At 44.9% G+C, this 18,806-nt stretch overlaps 1 protein-coding gene across 6 annotated transcripts in view; it reads right to left on the reverse strand.

Annotated features, from left to right (window-relative positions):
* Positions 1-18,806, reverse strand: part of PTPN14 (protein tyrosine phosphatase non-receptor type 14) — a 173,394-nt gene that overhangs the window by 23,595 nt on the left and 130,993 nt on the right. For all 6 annotated transcript variants that reach the window (XM_079900171.1, XM_079900173.1, XM_079900168.1 and 3 more), the window contains 7 exons: positions 18,275-18,363; positions 15,205-15,292; positions 14,281-14,363; positions 11,973-12,030; positions 8,585-8,663; positions 4,921-6,398; positions 505-648 (listed from right to left, as the gene is read on the reverse strand). In XM_079900171.1, coding sequence (XP_079756297.1) covers positions 505-648; positions 4,921-6,398; positions 8,585-8,663; positions 11,973-12,030; positions 14,281-14,363; positions 15,205-15,292; positions 18,275-18,363 — 2,019 coding nt within the window. The remainder of the gene's footprint in view (positions 1-504; positions 649-4,920; positions 6,399-8,584; positions 8,664-11,972; positions 12,031-14,280; positions 14,364-15,204; positions 15,293-18,274; positions 18,364-18,806) is intronic.

The raw sequence follows: 18,806 nt of genomic DNA on the forward strand, positions 1-18,806 counted from the left end.
CTGAAACACTACCACGCAACTGCTGGTTACTTTTCCCACAATGCATTACCCTAACAATGATAAACCAGCCATATGTTATAGCCAGACAAGGGGCCAGTGTATTAAAGAATTCTATAAATGCGTGGGTCAAAGAATCACTCCCTAGTGAAGGGTATTTGTTCACACAAATCACAGAAACTGAGAGCTACAGCAACCGCTTAACTTCTTCATTTTGCAAAAAAAATAAAGACACAGGCCCAGAGACATTGAATGACTTGACCATGGCCACACAGCTAGGTAAGGGCTGGTGTCTTTAGGGGTCGCCATGGCACCAACCTGACAAAGAAACATGAGATGTTGAAAAGGATCAATTTAATACAGCACAGACCAGGTCTTGCTAAGCTTCAAATTGAAGAATGAATTCGTCAAACACGCCTTCGTGCTGGCATGTCTGGGCGAGGAGAGAGCGTTGGAATCCTAAGACCACAGAGAATGAGTCACATGTTTGACAAGCCCAGCGCTTACCCTCTCATCCATGGGAACTCGGGTGGCATCAACGCGACTTTCTTCCCGCCCCGAGCCCCGAGCAACCGAGAGTCCGTTCAAGGCTGCCAACATCAGTGGCCTCTTCTGTGCCTCCAGGCCTGCCATCTTCTGCTTCTCTAGATTCTTGCGGCAAGAAAAGGCATGTTCTCATTGTTTGTAATACCAGGAGAATGCTGGAATGTGTTTTAATCTCCCCAAATCTGTAACTCCCCAGCCAAGGAATGCAGACAGTCACCATTAGCAGGGCAAATTCAAACAGTCTTCCCATTATTCCCACTGTGCTGGAGGAAGCTGGTTCCTCCAGGCCTCCTGAGCTTTTATTTAAAATAGAGGAATGAACGAACAAACAAACAAGAGCAAAGACTCCACACAAATACACCCTGCCTCGGGGCTCACAAGAAAACAGTGTACACCAGACACTTTAGGAAGATAAGGGCTGAAGGAAGACAGGACAAGGAAAAGAGAAACAGAGATTCATGAATAATCAAACTTAATCACAATGATGGACCTTTTGTACAGATTAAACAGTAAAAACCTTATAAAAACTGTTTGTTGCATTCTTAAGAGGTTGGATACATACATAAATGGACAAAAACCTTCCCAAGTTTCCATTCAGAGGGGCTCAAGCCTTGAGGGTGTTAATCCTGTATTGACTCTCTCTGGTCCCCGGGATATCATCCCCAAAATGAGAGCTGCTGTGGTTCTAGCAAAGTCACTAATACCACAGCCTGGGGCCACCCGAGATGACCTACCCAGCAGCACCCTTCATGCTTCATCCAGAAGACCCACAGGAATGGACACCATGGCTCCCAGGGACCATGGTGGAGCAGCGGTGGATGTGACGGAGCCACGGGAGAACACGGATCTAGGGGCCCAGCAGAGCACTTAGCGGAAGGTTCGGTTGTTGACACCTGGCCCTTGTTTGTGGCTTTGCAACTCCTCTCTATCTCACCTGCACAGACACTGAAACTGGATCAGTCGGGGCTCCTGTTACCTGGTCTACGGCTGTGCTTCCTCACGCCCTCTAAACTGATGGAGGTACCAACAAACCTCCATTTGCTCATTTCAGGCAAGACAACGGGAGCATTTCCCACCAAATAATCTTGTCTTAGAAGACAAAAGCACAGAGAGGCTTAATAAAGCATAGAAACAGATGAGTTTTACAGAGTTTATGATTCTGAGCCACACGAAAGGAAACCAATTTGCAGGTTCCTTTGGTTGCCACAGATGAAGGAGTCATCTTATTCCTGTTTTCTTGTTTCAAACCTTTAGGGTATTTCTTTTCTTAGTCTGTCATTTAGAAATCTACTCCCCAGAGAAGTATCTTGATGGAGCCGTGGTGCAGATTATTCTAATTGTGGGTGTAAGGGGACGGCATTACACCCCTACATGCATGCCCTCAATGCCACCTACAGTCAGAATGGAGCCTTGGGAACTATATCCAATATCCTGGGATAAACCATAATGAAAAAGAATATAAACGCATATAAATATATCTGAGACACTTTGCTGTACAGCAGAAATTAAGCACAACATTGTAAATCAACTATACTTCAATAAAGTTAAAAAAAAAAGAATGGAGCCCTGGCCTTTATGAGTGATTCTGTCAGTAAGATGCTTGGTCCAGTGACAGGGCTGACCCATTAGACAAACAAAAGGAGCATCTCAGAGGAAGATTAACTGTGAGAAAGTGAGAAAGGTCCCAAAGGTATAATATTCTTAAGAATGGCCCTGGTTTCTCAACCCCAGACAGATTTTGAAAGTTTTGGATTTAAATGTGGTGGTGTGTGTGTGGGGTGGGGGGGAGGTGTTAGTTTACTTGCTTATTAGTTTGTTTTTGTAAGGGAGAATTTTCCCCCCATTATCTCTTTTAGTTGAGAATGTTTTACTCCTCAGCAAAGTTTTAAGAGAGCAAAGTTTTTTTAAATAAATGGTCCTGAGGTCTTCCCACCGGTCCTTCTGCTTCCTTCCCACCATAAGGTAACCCCAACTGGGCCCCAAAGCCCAAAGAAACCTATTTGTCTTTCTTGGGAAAGGATTACTACTTACCTAATGAAAACTGAAACCCCAGGGATAACCTATTTCTCTTAGCTCCTCCTTACTTATCCTATCATCTTATTACAAGAGATCAAAAATAATTAATTCAAAGATCTGATTTGGCCTTTTCTCTTCCCAGTACCTGATTTGGGGTTAGGTGACTAAAGACAGTGAAATGTCTTCCAGGCAGCAGTAGGAGCCAGGAGAAGCTATCAAGACAACAGGCCTGAACTATATCCATCAAATGGATAAGCACCTCCAGAACTGGAGGGAGAGACTTGCCTGCAGGGCAAATTCTCCCCATAGCTGTCTCCCTCCAGTTCCTATTTGGTTACATTTTCTCATTTTCTTATCCTAGGGAGGCCCTGACAGCCTCCTCTTCTTAGCCATGCCTAACAAGCCAGGCAAAGGCTACCCATGGTGGGGGAGGGACACAGTCATCTAGGATGTGGGGAGGTCATTGGGGTGAGTTTCTTCACAAAGACAATAGAGACCCATCCCAAGCATCACCGCCAGTGGTGGTCACCACCTTGCCTGGCTCACTGAAGACCCTCCAAGTCCTACTCTGAGGTTGGGACACCAGCCAAGGGCGGCAGCCCTTCAGCTCACAAGTGTGTAGGATTTGGGGAAAAAATCAGAGAAGGGACTTCCCTGGCGGTCCAGTGGTTAAGACTCCGTGCTTCCAATGCATGGGACCAGGATCTTAGCTGCTGGTCGAGGAACTAAGAACCCACATGCTATGAGGCATAGCCAAGAAATAAACCGTTTTTAAAATTAAAAAAAAGAAAGAAGAAGAAGGTACACATTTAAAAAAAAAAAATCAGGGAAAATGACATAGGGCTGGGGTAATGACGTTCCTGAACTAGTTAAGGGGTAAAATTGGCTGTTCGCTCTTAGCCAATGGATGGGATGGGAGGACGCGTGGAAACAGTGGAAAAGGCCCCTGCTCCTTTGTGATAATGCCTGAAGCACTATGTAGGGAACCAGTGCCGTGAATCTGGCTACAGGCTTTTGTTTAATACAGGTAACAAGAGAAGAGAACGAAGACGACCCAAGTGAGGCCAGGGGACCACGTAGGCAGCAGCTGAATGCTTAGACGGATGGGTTCTTGATACCGAGTTGTGTTATAGGGGTGTGAGGCCAAGAAGTGCTGAAAATCCCTTTCTACCAGTGCTTACTTTTCCCAAACTCAGAGAGCTCTCCCCGCAGGCACCCAGCCCCGCATCTCATTCCAGCCTCTCATTCCATCCCCAGGAAAAGACTCCCCCGCAAGGCACCTAGCCCCGCATCTCAGCCCAACCGTCTTATTTCCCACAGGCACAGCACAACTTTCACAATTTCCCTCTAGGTGGAAAAAGTTACGCCTGCACCAACTTCTTAGCAAGACTCCACGGATGGCCAAAACCGTGAGGCTAAGAATGTTCTTAAGGTTTGTCTAAAGTAGGAACGTTGCTATGGACTAGACTCCTAAACCGAGGGACTTGGCTTCCTTAAAACTTTGGCTCTTTACAGGTTGATTCCCTCTGGAGAACTGGGAGACTCTTATAAATGAAGAAAGTCTAATGAACTCCATCAAAGCCCATTTTAAGTTACAACTGCTCTGGAGTTCCTAAAATAAGCCCTGGCTACCTTATAGTTCAGCTGTGGTACATGCAGAGGAGAAGTCAGTCTAGGTTTGAATGGTTATATTAAGAGGATTTTTTAAGGGAGTGAATACTTCCAGGACAAGTGTGGCGTGTGTATAAATATGCATGTGTGAATTCTTGATAGAATAAGAATGGTCAATGGAAGCTCAACGGTAAACTTCTGGGTTTATTGTTATTCTCTTGGATGTGTGTTAAACATCTCTCGAAAGAAGATTTGAACGTAAAGCTGGATACATCATGGACAATATTGATGAACGATCCTGACATCTAGGTCTACACAGAAAGCTGTGCTCTGAAGGGACCAAAGTACCAGGAGATGGAGGAAGGTGAGCTCCTGGCAGCTCATGCAATGGGAAGTCTGACCCTGAATAAACAGCAAATGCTGGCCCAGACACCAATCTCAACACCACCAACCTGTAAGATCCTGACTCTCTCACAGCACTCTGCACCAAGCACACCTATGAGAAGCCATGAATGAGAAGGGAAGGTTTATGTGAAAACAAAGTTCTGTGAAATGAAACACTACCTGTTTATATGCCAAGTGATTTTTAAATCCCTACCACATTCCCTGAATAAGGCTTGCGCTTTCTTCAGTGCCCAGAGGATGTATGTCTAAATCATGGAAAAGGAGCAGAGGGGGCCGCGGGAGAGGGTGGAAATCAGCCCGTTTAACTGTCCCTCAAAAGATGCCCTGGGAGAGGAAGCCACTTACCCGGATCATCATCTCTCTTTCTATAATGCTGTCCTCCAGGGAGAACATTTCAGACACAGGTCTCTCCTTCACAGGCTCCTTCTTGACCCGCTCCTTCACACTTGTCAGGTCGGGCTCTGAGATGGATGGACCAAGAGAGGACCCGTTGATGGCCATCTGGTCAGCCCGGGAGATACTGATGGCCTTGGCTGGCCCCTGCCTCAGGACCCTGGCCCTGGCGATGGCGGGAGGAAGGCACACCTGGTCTTGCCCCAGCGCCCCGTTGCTCACACTTTTCCTGGGTCCGGGGTACTCGGGTGGGGGCTTGTTTGGAATGCGGGCTAAGGCGGCCTGTAGCTGGGCGCTGTACTCCATCTTCTCGCGGAGCACGGGGATCTGGGGCACCGGATCCGGAGCCTCCTCTTCTTCCTCCTCGCTCTCGCTGCTGTGGATCAGCATCGTGGCATCCGAGAAAGTCTTCCTGTGGTGATACTCGGGAAGCTGGGGGACCTCGTGGCTCCCCGGCACCTCCTCGGGTGGCCCCGGCTCTCGCAGAGTGTTGCGGCGGGCCATGGGGATGTTTAGCGACTTCAAGGTCATGGCTTCCATGCCCCGCACCATGCTGCTCATCACCTCCAGGCTGTGGCGCTTGTGCACCGTGCCATGGTGCTTGGTGGCCGTGAGGGGCTCGCTCACCTCCTGGAGAGACTGATGCACCACCGGGGAGCTGTCCTCCTGGAAGGTCTTCACGGACAGCTGCACTTTGCGAGTCACCAAGTCGGGGCTACTGCCGCTGACGTACTTGTGGCGGTGGCTGGCGAGGTCCGGGGTGCTGGTGGCGGGGCGGGGCCGTGGGTAGGGGGGTGGTGGCCGGAAGAGATAGTTTTTGAGCATGTGGGCTGTGTTGTAGTTATAGGTGCCCTGGAGCTGCATGTTGGCCAACTCCGGGGTGCTCACCGTGTGTGAGATGGCGCTTGCCCCGGGCTTGCTTGGCACCGTGGTATTCTTCGGGTTGATCTGGTCCGATGGACTGACCAGTTTGTTACCGTAGCCCCCCTGGGGCCCATAAGGGACAGTGTAGGGGTGCCTCTCCCGCATCTCGGGCTGGCTGTACACCAGATCCTCTGGCTGGTTGTAGGCGTGGGTGTTGATGATGTTGAGGTTTCGCAGGGACTGGCTCTGGCTGTCCGTGTGCACGACCCCCCTCTTCATCTGCCGCATGACTGTCTCATAATCGGGGGTCGGCCGGTAGGATGGCACGATGATGGCGCTGTGCCGGTGGCTCGGGATGTAGTCAGCCCGCATGATGTCACTCCCAGGGATGCTGAGGTTGGAGGACACGGGAGAAGCCTGGATGAAGCTTTGGGAGCAACTGAGGGAGTTGACGCTGTGAATGCTACACACACTGCCATTGGTGACGGTGCCATTTATGTAACTTAAGTCCAGGCTGTTGTGCGAGTTGCAGTACAAGGCTTCTTCATTCCCATGGAAGATGCTGTCTGCAAGAAGTCACACAGAGGCACGTGAACGTCCACACCATCCTGCTTCAGTCAAGTTCATCCTCACACTTACAGACGTCATAAAAAGGGAAATCCCGTGGTCTCCACCCACATATTCCATGGAAAAACTGGTAATTTCTTGGGCAAGATGCCAACATATGGAAGGAACATTTTAAAGCACACTAAAAAGAAAAAGTGAATCTAAACAAAGAAAGCTCTGCACATACGGAACCGTTATCACCTGGGTTAAGTTCTCGATGTGGCCACGAGCTTTTAAATCAGGCACCAACAATGGCCCTCACGTTGGGAGACCTGTCCTCTTGTTCACGGCTCAGCGACAGAACTGGATGTTTGGGTCAGGAAGTCAAGAACTTTAATAGGGCAATAGATTTGAAATTATTGAGTCCTGGGAGCTGATCTTCCTGACCGCAGTGGGAAAACTCCCTGTATCTGAGGGACTGCCGCGCATCTGTCAAGGCACGAGGCCAATAACACAGTCAGGATGTCGGCATGCGTGGCTGCTTCATTCTGATGGGCAACCAACGGAGGGCACAATAAGAATCAGGAGGTTTGTTTAGCCACTGCCTAAAACCCGCCTCTACAGTTGGCTTCATCACTGAGGTCAGTTTCCCATGAAAATTAATCATACTTTAAAGAGGTACCTAAAGAGATAAAAAGCAGATTTCTAAAGTAAGGCCCATTCTGGGGGTCCAGTGTTCCTTTAACACACACAGACACAGACACCCCTAGGCAGGCAACCTCTTGCCAACACACTTTTCTGTGGGCAAAGTATATTCATTTTTTACACTATAGATTTAAGCATGAGCGGAGTAGAAGAAAGCAAAGGCAGAAAAGATTAAAAAACAGAAAAGGTGACTGAAAACACTTGGCTGCCTGAAGAGGAGGGGTGGGAACATAGACCAGATGAGAGGATACAGGCGAGAAAAACTAGGAGAACGTGTTGCATTTATCCGCCTTAATGGGGTTTGGTGCCCTCCCATAGAAGCAGGGTAACTCTGCTAGTCTGCTTGTAAAAAGTTGTGTTTTATTAAATTACATCATCTTGATTATCTTAGTCTCCATGCTCCCATTTAGACAGTGCAGAAAGAGTCAAAGCAGCTAGCATATGATAACCCAGAAACAAATTATCCAATTACCATACTGTCAACATCCAATGTTTAATCCCATTCCTTTTTGGAGATACAGTTAGTGTAATGATTCCAGAGCCTGGCTCAAGAGTCAGGACACCAATCTTCATATCCAAGCTTCCCAGTACCCTTTCTGTACCCCAGTTTCTGTATCTGTCAAATGGAAATAATAACAGTACGTATCTCCTAGGTTTATTTTGAGGATTAAATGAGACAATACAGTGCAAGTGCTCAGAACAAGTGCTTAAGGAGAGGAATTGCTCTATAAATGCTCATTCTCAGAATAATTATTATTGGAATGGGTTTTTTTACACACTTTGCACGGGAGTGTTTAGGGATAAAAAGAGGAATAAAAGTTTAATAAGTGCACTGAGAAAGGGGCCAGTGGGAGAGATCGGAAAGGAGAGTTAAAATGAGGGGCTGAGGGCTTCCCTGGTGGCGCAGTTGTTGAGGGTCCGCCTGCCGATGCAGGGGACAAGGGTTCGTGTCCCGGTCCAGGAAGATCCCACATGCCGCGGAGCGGCTGGGCCCGTGGGCCATGGCCGCTGAGCCTGTGCTCCACAACGGGAGAGGCCACAACAGTGAGAGGCCCGCATACCGCAAAAAAAAAAAAAAAAAAAAAGGGGCTGAGATTTTATGTGTATTTCTTTCAATTATTCTGATGCCTGTGCTCTCTGTCACCTTGAAAACCTGCTTGACTGTTACAAGCTCTCTGACACTGACAAGGAGGGTGAAGAGTATTCTGTGGGGCTTAGCCGTCACTCTCCTCTCTGTCCCACTTACAAGAAGGAAGAGGAGAAAGGAACTTGCTCACTGCCTTCCCCCAAGTCCCTCTGGAGTCAATTCGGGGGAGATTTTCCTCTCAGGAGTAAATGATATTCTATTGCCTTTCACAAATCCAAGCTGTTGCCCGCTGCCATTCAGACAATGACAAAGTTAAAATGGAAGCATCACGGTCACCCCCCCAAAAAAAGTCTCAGTACCCATCACCAGTTCTCAACTTTGCGTCTTAAGATGGGACAGCGGCCAGCCAGTTACCTTGAGAAGTGTGTGTTTCCGAGTAGTGTTCGCCACACTGGACATGCATGGGAGGCAAGATGTACGGTTGTTGCCGGGGCTGAAACAGAGAACACAGCACAGATGGGAGGCCTTGGCGCAAACGGTCGTAACACGCGCGAGCACACGATGGTCCCCATCGTTCACCACGCCTGCAGGGAGGCACGCTGCAGATGCTCTGCTCTCCACACTCAACCCAACCCTGCCCTAAGCATCCTCACCTCCGTCTCATCACCAAGCTTAGGACTGGAGAAACAAGAAGCGGGGAATGGGGAGGCTGGTTCAAGGAGAGAAAGAGGCTGTAATCAACATGAAGGCCCCTATTTATAACGTATTTTCTAACACACCTGCAAGGCTCCCAACGCCTTTTTTAAAGGAATAACTCAGAAGATGTACTTTATTATGTTCCACCTAAAACATAATGAGAGTAAGGCGGAAGCCTGTTTCCTTCTATTCAAAATTGGGTCCCTCCTGAAGCTACAAGTTCGTACCCATCAGCACAGTTGTACCTATGACCCTAGTTCACAGTGCCTCAAATAGGGACAGGGGAGTGTTAAGATGGGCCCACTTGCAAATTTATATAAAATCTGAAATGTGATCCCTAACAATGAGCGTGCAGTTCCCAGGACCACTTATGGACCCTCCCATTGCAGAGGATCCAGTTCAACCATCTAGCCCTTCAGTGAGGACTCCTCGCCATAAGACTCTTAAAGATGGACATTGAGACTCAACCTGAATAACTCCGTGCTGCAGAGGAGGGTGAAACTTCTAGAGAAAACACCAAAATGCTTAGAGAGCTTCACTAACTGGGGAGCTGAGAAAGGAAATATGATGAATGGCTAATATGGTCTAGAGCAAGTCATTTAACCTCAGTAGGTCTCAGCTTCCTGTCACTCAAATCAGTCTCCTCCCTCCAACATGATCCATTTTATTCCCATATTAGGGTTCCAGGTAAAAATGTGTTTGAAGGAAGAGTTTTGATATTAAAAAATAAACTTTAAGCTTATAAACCACCAAACAGGATGATCTCTTATATTTCTATTTGATTATTTTAAAATTAATCTTATAGATATTAGTTTAAATGTTACTGCTTTGGGACAGAGCTGAGATCAAGTCAAAAAAAAAAAAAAACCCCACAAAGCCAGCAGGGGTCACACTTTCTCAGTATTCCTCAACAGAAGAAGAACACTCTACGCAGAGTCCGAGGCTGGGCAAATAACTCATCTACTATTTCCTTTGCTACAAATAATGTTTAAGCATCAAAGGGGCAAATAAAGAAGGTAATGAAGACAAGAAATCCAAAAATTAAAGAGAATCAGGGTAGAGGAAGTAAAGAATTGAAATTAATCTAAGAAAGTAGTTCAGGGTATCAGCTCTTCTAAATATTCCCAAATCTCTCTTGGCTGGTTTTTGAGTAGCAATTTAAAAATATTTTTCCTCTTTTTGGTAATACGTAATTCAACTCAATTTTTCCATGATTGGACAGCCAGTTTTTAGGTTTAAAAAAACAAAACAGAACAAAACAAAACAGTAGGGAGGGATTCATACAAGGGAACAGAAATATACAGCACGGCAAAGTTGGCTCACCTCTGCCTTCTCTCACTCTTATTTAAAAAAAAAAAAAAGAAAAATCCTATACGTAGGTGACCGTTTATGAACTGGCATAAGTCTGTAAGCAATACAAGTGAGAAACAGTAATAGCTAATCCTCCAAACACCATTTCAGGATTATTTATTGTCTCTTTATATATTTCAATATATTATTGTTTCTTTCCAGATCTGCTAACACAAAAACAAATTAGATGCCACAATATAGGAGCTAGAAGGGCAAGAGAAAAACAATTAGAAGCCCTTGTTATCAGCCAGGAAGCCCAAAGGAGACAATGTTCTCTGGTTTTACTCTCACTCATCCCAAGGAGCTCTTGCTGAAATGGTTTAATCCTAAGGGGCAGAGGAAAGGGAGAAGCCAGGAATCTGGCTTCCTGTAGATTATCTTCATCCAAACAAAACAGGAAAGCCTCTGTATCTTCTCTAGATAATTAGGATGAGATCAAATCACAAGATAGCCCTAAAACACTTTGCTTCCCCTGGTGTTTCATGGACACAAGTGAACATTTATGTCACTAGTAAAGACATGTGGACTCTAAGGAAGGGAAAAGGAAAATCATATCAACAAAGGAGAAGAATAAGGAAACCAGTGCCATGAACAAATCTACTGGTACTTCAGGGCAGAAGCCCAAAGCAGCCGTCTACACCTCCAAGGCAAAGACCTCTTGTGAGATGTTGCCCATTAACACAGAGATTAATCATATTCACATGGGTTTGCAGGAATTATCAATATTATGTGATATGATGACCAAACTCTAGAATTCTAAGAGTTCATGGCAATGCATTTTCCAGAAGAAAAAGAAAAAATTCCTAAAACAGTTCCTTTTAAAAGACAAGTGAAAGATGTGCTATAGGATATATACTGCGTACAAAGAAAAATTCCATTTTATTCTCCCATGAACTCAAAGGAACTGTTCAACCTACACACATTTAAAGATCACATGTTTATTCTGATTTTGTGTAAAATAAATCGTAATCTGAAATAAAAGAATTATGACGTAAAACAAGTAGACATTTTAAAGGAAACTAACTCTCCCACGTCTTGCTATGATATCCTCCTTAAGTAATTCTCAAAATAAAACACAGTCTAAGACAGAACACATGCAATGAAATGAGTTGTTTTCCCTTATTCACATGATTAGTAGAGCAGTTTTTAAAAAAAGGCTAATGGTAGGTAGAAAAGTGGATCAACTCAAATTCTGTTGGCCTTAAAATTAGAAAGTTAATTAATTTTAATTTTCTTCCCCACTGAATACTCTACCTAAGACCATCAACTAGACTCCTTCAATTTTTGCTCATTTAAAGTAGATATTTTCTGACTAGTTTATTAAACTCTGTCTATGGCAGTGAATATAAAAGAATTTGTGGAGATTATAACTGAAGACACGTCTATATGCAAAAATCAGAAATAGCGGATAAAGATAGATAGATAAAGATAGATAAAGCAAATGGAAAAAAACACACAGTAGGTTGCGTGCTCAAGGAACATGGTCTCATCGGGCCAGACTAAAATTCATGGGGGTGAACCCTGAGTCACACTTAGAAAAGTGACGGACATGGGTGGGCACAAGAGGGACAAAATGGGTGTGCATCTCACCTGCATAGCAGACTGATGCCCTTCTGTGTTCTCACCATATCTCACCTGGTCATGAGGTCATGACCTAGTCATGATGCCCTAGTCATCCCTCTCCTCAAGTTAACAACAAAGGGACACTCACACCCCGACAGTCAGAGGACTTGATAACTGAAGATTTCATACATACCAGGGAGGACCGGCTCCAGGTGGGCTGGCGTCTGATAGGGGGTGGAGAATTTGATTGTCTACGTGAAAAGTTGAAAAAAATGAGGATGGTTATTATTATTTACCATGTACAAGAAGACCAGATAGACAAGAGAGGGAGAAGAGGGGAAAGGAGAAAAGATGAGTTAAGAATTACAGCAAAACATAAACATTTTCTATTTCTGGGTGCTGAAGCTAAGAACAATTTCGATTTCTTTTTTGTCCTTTTTTTATTTTCAAAATGTTTGGAACATATGATACTTTTATAATATGTTTTACAAAGTAATATTAGAAGAACGAGGCTTATTTCTAAAGACAAATTATAAGGGAAATAAAAATCAACAACCGTCTTTTAGAGGTTAGAGAGTGGAGACCTCTGGAGAAGGATGCTGTTCAGATGAGGCTGATTTCCTAAAACTCCAGAGGCCTATCCCAAGTCCTCATGTAGCCCATGCTGAGGCTCTGAAACTATCAATATATACAGAATTTACTGTCTATGTGGGGTAGGGGGTATGCTTTTTAGAGAGTCCCAGTTTTCATCAGATAAGCGGTTAGGAACCTCCCATACATGGTTGTGAAGAAGAAAGGAATGATTATTACAGAAGTAGAAAGGAAAACAGAATTTCCTTAATTTTCAGTCTAATATGTGATGCTCACTCATATAGGTGATGCTCACTCGTGTAAGAAGAAAAGGCCACAAAAGAATTACAAATACTCAGAACATTTTACGTTAAAGCCACTTGCTAAGAAATGATCAAACCAGAAGACTACACTTCTCAAAATAGTTTTGTTTTTAAATTCACCCTACAGAAGTCAACTATAGAATTCTTGTTTATGTCAAAGACACCCCAACAAATCAAAGGCAACAGCAGAGAACTGCAGAGATGTGACCTATAGGGAATCTGTTCAAAAGAATGGTGTGTGTGTCTATGCGCGCATGCGTGTGTATGCGTGTGTACCCATAACAGATATGGTGGCTTAAATTGCTGCTCTCTAATCAGTGTTCTTCTGATTTACATTTGCAAACTTTGCTGGCAGACCTAATACTATATAGTCATCTCTTGGTATCCAAGGAGGATTGGTTCCAGGACCCACCTCGGATACCGAAATCCATGTATGCTCAAGTGCCTTATATCATCTGGCACAGCATTTGCATATAACCCATGCACATCCTCCCACATACTTCAGATCATCTCTAGATTACTTATAATACAATGTAAAGAGCTGCCAGTTCATAGTGAATTCAAGTTTTGCTTTTTGGAACTTTCTGGAATGTATTTTGATCCACGGTTGGTTGAATTCGCAGATAGGAAACCCACAGATACAGAGGACCAACTGTACTATCAAATATACTTTCAGACTCTGACAGTGGCCAATGGCAAAGACTGGTTTGAAAGAACCTCCATCACGTAGAGAAAAAAGTCTGTCAGGACCTGATGCTCCAGTTCTAAAGCAGCACCTTCTTCAGCAGGAACTGCTCTAGGACAGTATTTTCACACTCTTACATGTGTCCACTGGGGAAGTGGGAAAGCAGTTCTTCTCCTGCATTTACATCCCGAGGTTCTTTGAAACAAAATTAAGCACCTTGGACGCCCCAACTGCTGATGTACTCTGCTGAGGAACGTCTTTTGAAGGCAACCAGAGGAAAGGCTATGATAGTGTGAGCCCGGCACGCTATATCCAAGGTCAGGTCACAGTTAAGTTCCCTCATCAGACTCCCTTTATCATCTTTATTTCCAAATTAAACTGAAAAACACACACATGGATTTGTGACATCTATTAGCGTCTTCCAAGTCTTCCTCTAATTACCCTGGCCTCTCATTTACAGGCGGGTGACGTGACCCAGAAGCACACGCAGGGTTAGCCAACTGTGTGAGCAACACAGGGCTGAGGATGACAGCAGCTTCTTCTCTTTCAAGTTGGCTCGTCACTCTGCTACCTGCTTCTGAACACACTCCACATCTGACACGAAGGGGCGCCCCGGCAAATTGGGAACCACTCGGTTCCTCCAAACTCATGGCAGAGGTTGGAAAGGCACTGATGTCGGCCAATCCGTTCAGGAAGTCAAGCACTCACAGTCAATTTGCAAATCATTTTCTCCCTAGGCATATAGACTACACAAGACAGTCTTCATCATTAAAGCTCTTTCCCTCCCGCCCGGCTTTAACTTGCCCCTTTAGCTTCTACAAGGAATGAGGAAAAAGAGTCAGTATAAAAAGCGATCTACACCATCCCTAAAGCACAAGAATTGAAGCTGATCCCGGGAGAGGGTGGACAAAATGTTTACTTACTCAGTGCAGATTTTGTTTTGTTTGTAAAACTTGTGCCGTGTAGCAAACAATCGAGATATATACTTGGCGTTTTCGATATCGTCCTTGGAGAAGAAGAAACGGGGAAAATAAACATTTGTTTGATTGTATTGGGCTGGCCAAACAGTTCGTTCGGGTTGGGCCATCCAAACCCGAAGGAACTTTTTGGCCAATCCAAATATATGCATTTCACTAGGATTCCTCTGAGCAGGGGCACGTCCCTTCCTCCCTTCACGTCAAGCACAAAATAACCCCCTGAGCCAGAAACCAGTGTGCTGAAATTCAGTGGCGGTCATGTCTATGAAGCCCACCCAGGGATGGCAGACAAATACTGTCTGCTAAAGACGTTGGGGTTACAGTGATGATCTGACGTGTCTTTACATAATGCTAAACCAAGTGCTTTGAAAATCAGTAAATAAATCAAGGCAGAGCGTAGCATGAACGCCAAGCATCATCAAATGGGAGGCAGGGAGGTGCAGGGAGTGCCTTGGCTCTCAAGTAGGCACTCAACAGAAAGGCAATCACCCAGTTTGCTTCAGATCAGGCTTGGATTATGATGGCAAAGAAAATCCCAACCAGCCAGTAAAAGAAAATACCATGCAATATCATCAGGGGTGACTAGTCCAGGGCATGCCCGACAATGTGATCCACCACATATAAGGCTGGTGGAGGAACCCAAACCCTAGAGTCAAAACTCAGCTTGAAACCCCAGCATTGTGAGCATGAGGTCCCCACCACCTTCCAGAAATGAGTGATGACAGCTCTGGGCAAGTACTGGAAAGTTATGGGTTCAACAGAATATTTATTCTGTCCTGACATGGAGAGTGAGGAGAAGATATTACAGGTTGAGAAGACAAACAGCAAGCTGCCTGTGGGACCCTGCCTTCACCTGCCCGTCTTGCTTACCGTGTGAAAGAGGGCAGTCTCCTCTTTGCTGATGAGCTCCACCAGGATAGTTGACTTGTTGTGAGTGATATTCCCCATGTCATTCCACCTGCACAGAAGAAAGCCAACGGCGTTTGCCCAAAGACGTTCTAGGCGTTTATGACGGCATAGGAGTGTCACCTGTTATTCCTGAGTCTCATTTTACAAAGTATGATTTAACCATATTTTTAAAAGCTAAACGTCCCTCCTCTCAAAGCAGAAAAGGAAATAAAATGCAACACGCATCTATTTAAATAGCTAAAAATCCTATGTCCACGACGTCTAGATATTGCTGTTAATAAAGTACACTTTCCTTTACGACCTAGGAGGAGAATATGCCAGAGACTTCCACTGCCTTGGTTTTCACGCTTCCAAATGGACAGAGCATTTCCCGTGATCCCCATTTTCAATGCTGGAGGGGGATGTCATTTAAAAGTCATGTGTGGAATTCCCTGGCGGTCCAGTGGTTGGGACTCCGCGCTTTCACTGCCGAGGGCCTGGGTTCGATCCCTGGTCGGGGAACTAAGATGCCACAAGCTATGCAGCGCGGCCAAAAAAAAAAAAAAAAAAAAATCATGTGTCTCCAGGAATCTAGGCTGAAGAACGCACAGAGGTTCTGTGTTGCGCTGTACACTACAGATTTGATTATGCCACTTGGAAAAAATGCCTAGGGAGTGTTTAATGTGCCTACATTTTTGTGATCTAAACACACACATACGTTTCCTTCCCTTTCCTCATGGAGATCTTATCTAAAATGAGATACACAGAAAGAACCACCAGACGAGGGAAGGTTAGCTCCTGCTTCCCATTCTACTTGGAGCCAGTTTCTAATCACCTCTTACACTACCTACCCTTCACTCTGTTCCCCGACCTATAATTCCCTGCCCACCGCTTTCTCCCACCATCCTGCTTTTGCTCATTACACTTCTTCCTCTGCCTGCATGATTCCTTTAAGACCCAGAAGAAGTCACCTTCTCCAGGAAGCCTTTCCTCATCCCCAAGCACCCACATGCCAGGAAAGAGCCTAGTGCAGTCCTCTATCAGTCACCACATTGTATCACAATTGTTCATGTCTGTGACCAGATCCCTAACTAAACCAAACTCGATCATAGGCCCTCATGCCCCGGGCAGAGATTCTGCTTTCTTCATCTCTGTATTCCAAGCACCAAGTACACCTGGCACACAGCATTCAATAGATGTTTGCTGAAATAATGCAAAGTAATGAGGTTGTCTCGCATCTGTATAGAGTACAGTTCTTTTATCAACTCTCTTAGGTAGACAAGGCGGCTATTTACGTTCCACTCTGGAGATGAGGCAATTCAGGCCAAAGGGGATGACTTAGCCTCACTCACTCTGCTCATCAGGGACCGATGAGTTCTATACCTTCCAGGTATTCCTCCGATCAGCTTTCCGTTACACCAGTACCACCTGTTTTTCCGTACATCTACAGGTGTTCTGCACAGCTGTCTGCTGACTTACGATTCCATTAGATCACATCCATGTGGACTCACAGCTACGTGCTCCTTAGTGAAGGTCTCAAGAGATAAGAGAGGTGTGGTCTCCTCTAGCTCCATTCCCTCAAATCAACTGCCAAAATTCTGGGTCCACTCCGCACTCCACCATACGACTTCACCTTAGTGGCACAATTAACATGACACTGTAGCAGAAGTCAGTTCCCATCTTGTAAGGGTTTCAAGGCAAGTGCTAAAGGAAGCAGTCTACAAGCAGTTCCTAAGGAAACTGAACAAAACCTGTGAGGCGCTTATGATCAGCAAACTTTCAACTTGCTATTTTCTACTTAATCTAGATAGCCAGAATCCAAGATGTGTCTGCTTCTCTTCTCCAGACTCAAGCACTGATTTAGCTACAAAGAACTGTGTGGGACAAAATGCCTGGATGGCTTTACATGGGCATAAAAGTGTAGAGTTACAACTCTGCACATATTCATATATTTTATTTAATTTGTTGTAGGTATATGAGTTGACCGAATATGTCCAATAGTCAAAAAGCTTATTCTGTAGCTCCAAAGAGCTCTCTCCCCACTCCTGTTTCAATAACGTCTCTATTCAAAGAGCAAGAGAAAATAAATGGACGAAAATAATGGCAGGGTGGGGACCTAGGAAAAGAAAAGCCCATTAGGAAGCTTTTAGTGGGAAAACTTCCTCAAAATGACCTGCAGTAACTGCTGATCCAGAAAATACACGGCTGGCCAAGAACTCACTTCCAGAAAGTGGACCGTGCTTTGCCTCTAAGATCTGTCTTTGATCATCTGCCCTGCACGTGCAGCTCTGCCTATCAGATGCACACACTGGAAAGCTGTTTTTCTGGTAAATAATAGGCCACACTGCCCTCGTAAATGAAAGCAGGCATGCAGTTTTTCGGATTGTTGATACTAGGATGGGATCTGTTGGTACCTATACAAAGCAAGTTCATTGCCATGTAATGCAGGGGACACCCTGCCACTTCCCTATGCTGCTTCTACTCATGTTAAATGGAAAAGAAGGTTGAAGGGTCAAAATAATAAAAAGTACCCAAGTCCTTTCAGTTATGATAACAAATTGATTGCTTTTTCAAAACACACTTTCACAAACAGACCTCTTTCGTTAACAGAAAAATTAGTTTGCACTTTTCTAGCACGTGTGGTTAGGTAGAGGGTTCAGGGCAATGGGAAGAAGCCAGTGTGGATTTAGTGACTGGTCATGGGTAATCGAGGCAAAGGTAATCCCATGGGGACCTGACTCATGGAAGAGCCCATCTCCAACCAGACTCACAGAGTTTTGTTCCACTCTTTGGCTCAGTGGAGGTTCAACTATGCATTTCTTGGGGTCAGGTGGAAAGAAAGAACATCCCCCATCCCCAAACCCCCAGGGAAAGTGAGATGAATTTCTCCATAACCCCTGAAATCCTGCAGAGGGGGCGGATCTTATCAGAGTTGAGAAAAGCTCAACTCTGATCCAAGGTCTGCCTCTTAACTCATCTGTATAACTTTCATACTCCATGGGGTTTGCTAGAGCACCTCGAGGGGAAAAAGGAGAAAGACAAATCAGACTACCTGTATATTACTGCTTGTCTTCCAATTCTGTTTCTCACGAAAATCCCCATAAAGAAAATGCCCAGGTGCACACTGTTTCCATGATTGTCCTGCATAAGATCAACAAAAGATCGTTGTGATGAAACAGATCCCCAGCGGTCTGGCAGCCTACCCATGGGGACCACACCCCGTTTCTCGCCCATACGTGGAATGAATCATAGAACGGAATGGGGGCAGGAAAGCCACTAGGTCCAAAGGGACGCATCCCACTGCACATCCTAATAGACTACATAGATACCTTTCTTTCTTTTATCTCAGTTTGTCACAATACATTTCCTGTTTGAGAAAGAATTTTAGGATTTTCTCAGATTTGTTGGCAGTTAAGATTTTCTCTTTCATGAATATCTATTAATATCTTTTCTAACCCTAGTTTTTGGTTTTTTAAATCAAAATTATACATAGTTTGATTATATCTGCATACTGCATATGTGCAATTATTTACGCACACAGTTTGAAGAACTGAATCCTCGTTAGATCTTATTTAAAAGCAGCC

Source organism: Stenella coeruleoalba (assembly GCF_951394435.1).
Source record: "Stenella coeruleoalba genome assembly, chromosome: 1".
NCBI classification, from domain to species: domain Eukaryota; kingdom Metazoa; phylum Chordata; class Mammalia; order Artiodactyla; family Delphinidae; genus Stenella; species Stenella coeruleoalba.